At 31.5% G+C, this 7,161-nt stretch overlaps 1 protein-coding gene across 1 annotated transcript in view; it reads right to left on the bottom strand.

Annotated features, from left to right (window-relative positions):
* The window catches only part of LOC106682507 (cationic amino acid transporter 2), a 42,462-nt gene that overhangs the window by 33,058 nt on the left and 2,243 nt on the right, over positions 1-7,161 (bottom strand). The window contains exon 2 of the mRNA XM_014423403.2: positions 3,953-4,172. Coding sequence (XP_014278889.1) covers positions 3,953-4,172 — 220 coding nt within the window. The remainder of the gene's footprint in view (positions 1-3,952; positions 4,173-7,161) is intronic.

The following is a 7,161-nucleotide window of genomic DNA, read 5'->3' as shown; positions in this document are numbered from 1 at the left end:
GGTCCACATATTAAAATAAATAAATCTCTGAGCTAATTCCCATGCAGGTGATGGTGTATGATCCTCAGGAAGTCCAAAATAATATTTTCTGCTAAGATCGCAATATCCACAATGCTAATAGGTGTTAGCCTCCTTGCTCTGAGAATAAGCTCGAAGCTCCTTCTTCTATGTGGTATTGTTCCGCGAGATCCAAACCAGAGACTTCTCAAGAAATCAATAAGTCGGGATCTAGTATTTAATGAATGAACGTAAAGTGAGAAAATCATGACCTTTACTGTCGTAGAAATAGTATTTTTCATGATATTTCCTAAAATAAATTGATTTATAGTTGTTCGGACAATAAGTTTGAGATTTGAAAAAATTTTATTTTAGAAACCATAGAACGTACAGAAGTCTGTCAGCACTCGAATTAAAGCTAGTTAAATGTACTATAAAATAGTACGTAACGTTTATCTTTGTAGGAGTAGCGGTTTTTATGTTATTTGACAAAATAAATTCACAAACTGTTAACTTCTAGTTGTTCGTATAAAATGTTTGATTTTTGAAAAAATATATCTCTATGTCTAATAGAGATACATATGTCTAACAGCAATCAAAATAAAGGAAATTTAACTTACTATAAAGTAGTTTATGACACTTATCTTCGTAGGAGTAGTAGTGTTTATAATGAATATAAATTTGGCAAATGAAAATTTGTTCGAACACCTATAAATCAATTTATTTTAGCCAATTTCATGTAAACTATGACTGCTACGAAGATAAACATCATAAACTACATTATAGCTCATTAAACTAGCTTTAATTTGAGTGCTAATAGACATCTGTATGTCAAATGGTTTTTGAGGTATAAGTTTTTCTAAATAAATTCAGTAACTACTAATCTTTCAGTACTGCCATACAACATTTTTATGAAATGTTGCTTTTTATGAAATCTTGATACCTCGAAAACTATTTAACGCAAATAACCCTATTAGGGCTCACATTTTAGAAAATGTACTCTTCTTTAAATGACATTCTCTTAGGTTTTCTTGTGTTGTCTTCTTGTTGGTTTCTTGTTCACCCCTACCTATACTTGGCAGACTCATCAATTTTGACTATTAATTATACCTAGTTTTCATTAAAGTAATCAAAAATTGGGGTGAGATAACTGCTTTTTTCTTCTCTTGGGCTCTTGTACTATTAGTAAGAGACAGTTTAAGTGTTAGTCGGCTATCACTAGGAGAACCGCTCATACAGTTGATGTGGACTTAGTCTATTTTTATTATTGCTCAGCTCTCAGTGGGACACGGAGGCACATCAAAGACAAAACCGACCTCACTCAATGACTTGTGCCCTACGAAAGTCAGAGATTACAAGTTCCAAGTGCTGTAAATAAACTTTTTTTTTTTTGTTAATTTTAGTAAAGATTGATTTTTTTTGTAAATAGAGTATTTTAAGAAATATTTCGTTTTACGTTTTTTATTCAAGAAGTTATATTATTTTTGTAGTTATGTTATATTATATTTTTTATTAAGGATACGTATCATTTTTATTTGATTATGCTGCTAGTTGGAATTTTCTTGCACAAACATTTATTCTTTAAATATGAAAGTATTTGTTTAGTACTTTTTTTTTAATACTAACTGGCTGATAGTTTAAGTGAGTTCATTTTGAACTCCCACTGCCCCCACAAAGTCATTTCCATTTGTCTACTTGATCTTTAGTTTTTTATAATTATTTAGTTTGTCTGTTCAAGAAAGGCAATATGTTGGAAGTTTACCACCTAAGGATAGTATTTTTTTTTGCTATGAAATATTCATTTGAAACTGGGAAAAAATATCAAATCCATTGAATTATTGTATACTCATCAAATGTCTCGTAAATGGAGATAATCGATTAGTTTCTGAGAATTGGTCTGTCTTAGATTATGAATTATATATTTTCCCACTTTTCGATTTTATTCTTTGAAAGATGTATTCGACCTTCCTCCTATATGCATAAAATAAAACGCACACAGACACATCCACATTTATCACATGTGATTTTTTTAAAAATATTGTATTTATAATGATGCTCGCTACGTCTTTTTTTTTTTTTTAAATTGTGAGCAAATCCTTTACATACCTGTCCGAAAATGTTTGACAAATCACCCTCTTATAGGCCTGGATATAATGACAGAATCACTTATCATCAAAATTGTCACTCTTCAACTGCTCATCATCGATTTGGTGTGAAAATTTCTTGATACCTTTTGTTACATATGTGCTCTACATAACGAGGCGGTAGGAGCTAAACATCAGCTCCTATTTTAATATCGTTGATGTTCCTTAACTCAAAAAATTGTTTTTGTTTAAGTAAGTGCTTAATCTGTTTTACGATCGTTCAAATGTTGGCTCAAGATGGAAGAAATATTTAAACCACAGATAATTCAATATTGTATTACACCAATATTATTATATGTAGGGACATAGCCGTGGTATTTATTTATTGTAATAGTAAATTAAATTGTTTAAATGAATTAATTAATATCTAAGTTAAGTCTCAAAACACTCTTTATTATTTCGGTCTATGGACAATAAAACAATATGGTGATTTGACTGAAATTAATGACTTGGGCAGAATAGCCTGCAAAAAAAAAAATGTTTTTAAGTAATTAGATGTGAGGTGTAAATTTATATTTAAGTCATGGTTAATTATTAGTGATAATGTGTTTATTGAAAATAATTGAATAATAAAAACATTTATTTATTAGATTGTTCTAGAGGATAACCGAAGTGTCCGAAACGTTGCACTTTTAAAGAAAAAATGAAGAGTGTTTTGAGACTTAACCTGAATACTAAGGAATTTATTTAAACAATAAAAACAAGTCTCAAGAATGTTAAAAGATTATATATGAAGTAAATTAAATGTTATTTAATCTGAATATTTAATATTTTACTTCTTTTTTTTTTTTAAATACTTTTTATTTGATTTATTTTTTATTAATATAGTTGTTTGAGAGTGGTTTAGTTTCTTTTTTTTGTTGTATTTATTGATAGATATTACAATCTGCCACACTGCTAATAGGCAATAGCGATGAATAATCTCATACATATTAAGATAAAATAAAATAAATAAATGAATGAAAAAAAAAAAAACTTTCCTAAAATATATACAAACAAAAGAACATTATCAAACTATGTGTATGAAAAATAAATAAATTAAATAACATAATGATAAAATAATATAGTTTCTAGTCATATTTACACTCTAATATAACTATCGACCTGAGAATCCCTGAGCCCACTCTATCCCCTACGTGTGAAGAGTTAAGCAGAGCTCTAAAGATCCCAGCACATCCCTCTCGCCGCATCACTGGTAATGAGTCTAAAAATAGACCATCGTGATTAAGTACTGGTGCAAATTTCATTCATCTAAATCTCAGAAAGATTGCCTAAGTATTTTAAATATGTAACCGACATACCTAAATGTTTCCGACTTGCTATATTTAGTTAAATAGTTTCTCCAGTTTCATCCAACATGGAAAAACATCAGCCTATCTCACTCCGCTATTTCACCGCCTAGAATAAAAACTTATATCGGTGAAAAATAGTTTTCTGATGTCATGTTCAAAGGCTAGATTGATTCAAACTTAGGTTATGAAATTGCACCATTTTGAACCTGGACGGACTTCTTGAAATTTATATATATTTAAATAATATATACCGTGGGTGCGGTCAAAAGAAAACAAAAAATAGTTAACTATTTATTTGCCTAACAATATTTGACATAATAGTTGTTAAGTGTTTTTTTTTTTTTTTTTTTTTACCGCACCCGACCATCTTTTTCATAATTTAACTTATTTATTTTGTAATCCTTTTAATATGAGCATTCAGCTTTATGATAAAATTAAACCACTTCACATAAATCCCTAGAAATGGGTAAACTTATGCCGTGATTGTTGGATATTAATAATTAATCAAACCTGGCTTACCCGTTATCAAAAGTATTGGTATGTACAGGACCCAGAAGAGCATTAGAACGTCACCGTGCTTCAGGACGCAGTGGGGTATCCTGTAGAAGAAGGTTCTTCCGGCGGTGATGCTGAAGGAGAAGAGTACCATCTCCATCTGGGTGTAGACACGTGTCATTGGAGTTAGTTCGCGGTAGAAGTTGAGCTTCTTTATGTTCATCAGGTTCCAAACGTATTTCATCTGTCATTTAGAACGATATCGGTATAATATTTTTATATCTTTAATGTGGTCCCATGATGGTATATAATATATATTAAATTGTTATAAAAAGAGAGCACTAGGAGATCTGGGAGAGGGGGGGCGCTTACATAATTAGGAACATATTGAATGACCGTTAAATTTTTATCCAACTCTTCATAGGTCATTGATACACATATACCAAAACTAAATACTTTAATTATAATTTTTTATATAGTTTCATCTAACAGATAACAAAAAGGCTAGACAAATATGTTTAGGCCTTTCTCACCACAGAGCTAATGGATATAGAAAAGTTATTACATCACCAATTTCTTATCTGCCGATGTTTTCGATCATTTAATGTACTTTTTCTGATCAGATTTGTCGGCAGGTTAATATTTCAAATTCATCTGAGAAATCGACACCGATCGGAGAAAATTATTAGTCAGATCTTAGTAATGATTTTTTTCTTTGTTTTTAATGAAAATTATTTGACAAATATTCTACATACATTTGCAATCTTCTTCCTCTACTGGAAATTTTTAATTCTCAATTAAAAAATAAGGAGGAGAAACATCTAGTTCCTCAATATATAATTTATTTTTAATATTTCATATATAATTTAGTTGAATTAATAATGAAATATGTAATTCAGTTGTAAGTGAATTTTATTATCTTAATTTTGTGAATAAATGATTAATATAAATAGTTTTAACATTAATTACCATCGTAATTAATTTTAATGTAGACTTTAGTTTCTATATAATTAAGTTAAACTATCGCTGTCCCAATTCAACTGTGTAACATCTCAAAAAAGATTTTGAGATATACCTGTAATTTTAGCAGTAGGGTTAACATCTACACAGTTCAAAACTGTAATATCTCGATTTTTTTAATTTAGATTTTATGACATATATTTTACTATGATTCTGTTTTTTACTGTACAGATCTTAACCTGCTTTAATTGTATAAATTGAAGATAATGAAACGAAAAATTGTGACTGAAAAGGCTAGCCATTAATTAGACACAATTCATCAACAGAGCGCGCTAAAATAAACTCAGCCAATCTTTTACCACATGATTTTGCAAAATGACGTGAGTTGCTGTACATCATACTACTTAATAGTTATAATGGCAAGCAAGAAATTCGTTATGATTACGTTTCTTCCAGAAAAATAGGATTATGATGTGTTTTGTGCAGTTTCAACAGTTCATTGATCCATGCAGAATCATGTATGTACCGGTTGAAAAGATGTCTTTTTATAAGGAGTTTTTTTTCTAGAGTGAAAAAGAGAGAAAAAAAAGTTTGAGCTGCATTGCTCTGTCAATAAAGTCGTTTCTTCACTCACTTTAGAACTACACAACAAGACACTTCTCTAAGAACTTAAAAACTGCGAAAAAAAAAATTACGTAAGTGGTAGAGAAAAGTTGGGATCATAAATAGTAAGTTTTTGAACACAGAGAGAAAAACATTTTGATTTGATTTTACTCGAGTTCACTTCTATCGAATTGTTTTTACTAGAAATGCATTTATACCGTATATCAGCTCATTTGATTCGAGGAGACCCATATATGGATGTGACCAAATATGTAACAGGAAAAAAGTATATGTGTGATAATCTTAACTGGGAATCACCCTAAGGTTTTTCATATTTTCCTTTCTTCCCTTTATTTTACTCCCTCACTTAGGCATTTCTGGGTTACGGGGTGCGACAGCAGTGGCGTAGTGCCCTTGGCTTGTGTTATTTGTTATCTTTTTTTCTCATTATAGAATTAACTGTGAGAGGTTTATTTAGTTTATAATTACTTTAAATTGGGTTCATTTAGACTCTGGTGCAGTCCAGCGCTCGGTTGAGGACCCTACTAATGGGGCTGCATCTTATCCAATCGCATCCCTAGGGTTCGGTTTATGACTAAGATAACGTATTCCTTTAGAGTACGCCAGCCTGATTCAGCCTTCCTAGTCTCAGTCTTTTTTTATATATATAATATATTGTGTATATAATTATTACCCTCTTCCTGGTCATTTCTGACATTCGGAGGTACCAACCTCTAACCAAGGTGCGGTGGGAAATTTTCATTATTGGGACCACAACAGAATTAAAAGTCAATCCCCTAGGCCGGAGTCTAACCGGCTCCACTGCAGACCCGAAGGACTGTTCCTCAACTTCCTCAGCTACAGACCGTCATCCTGGTTTCCTTTTGCACCTCACTCAATGGCTCGCCAAAGCCGGGTAGTCGAGCCCTTCCCAACATGAAGCGCATGGAGCCCATCATCTCCTTCCATCGACAGATGAACTCAAAGAAGAAGTGATAGTTCTCTTCTTTGATCAAACTGAGTAAGCCCAACTCGGCAATGACAAAGATGTTTGTCTTTCTGAAGACAACCTGGCCCAAAGCCGTCTAAAAATCTTAAAATTCCTCTCTTCACGAGATTGAAGAAGATATTCTGAAAAGATCAGATGGGGCAGCGTGGACTGGATCACTGTTAGTGAAAACTACACCAGAAGCCCCCATTGTAGCTACAGTGTGGTGATCAAATGTGTTGGTAAACTTTATCCGACTTGTAGTAAGACAGTACATAATTCTTTCATATTGTTTTCAGATGTTTTAACTTAAATAAACTAAACAACCCAGCTGGTTCCTTATTTTTCTTTTAGTTTATAATTAACTATTTCTTTTTCTTTATTGCCTTAATTTGCAGCAAGTTTGTTTAATTTTGATTTAATAAGTTGAGAATTCATATTAATTTTCTTACAAAACAAATAATGTGGTGCTCGAAATATTGTATTTATTTTTTTCCTTTTTACTCTTAACGGTGTTATGGGCGAATAGTCACTTGACAGTCAATAGCATGCGCAGTAGATGTTTTACTGTACATATTCCTGACAGTAAAAAGTAGTCGTTGGAGGAGACCTTATGATTCATAACAACGAGAAGTTCGGCTATCTCCTCTAGCCATTTGCTATCCATTCTCCCATAAGATAT

The sequence above is a fragment of the Halyomorpha halys genome, unplaced genomic scaffold, assembly GCF_000696795.3.
Source record: "Halyomorpha halys isolate HHAL.00 unplaced genomic scaffold, Hhal_1.1 Scaffold419.1, whole genome shotgun sequence".
Lineage (NCBI taxonomy): Eukaryota > Metazoa > Arthropoda > Insecta > Hemiptera > Pentatomidae > Halyomorpha > Halyomorpha halys.
This window is presented reverse-complemented; position numbering and strand designations above follow the sequence as displayed.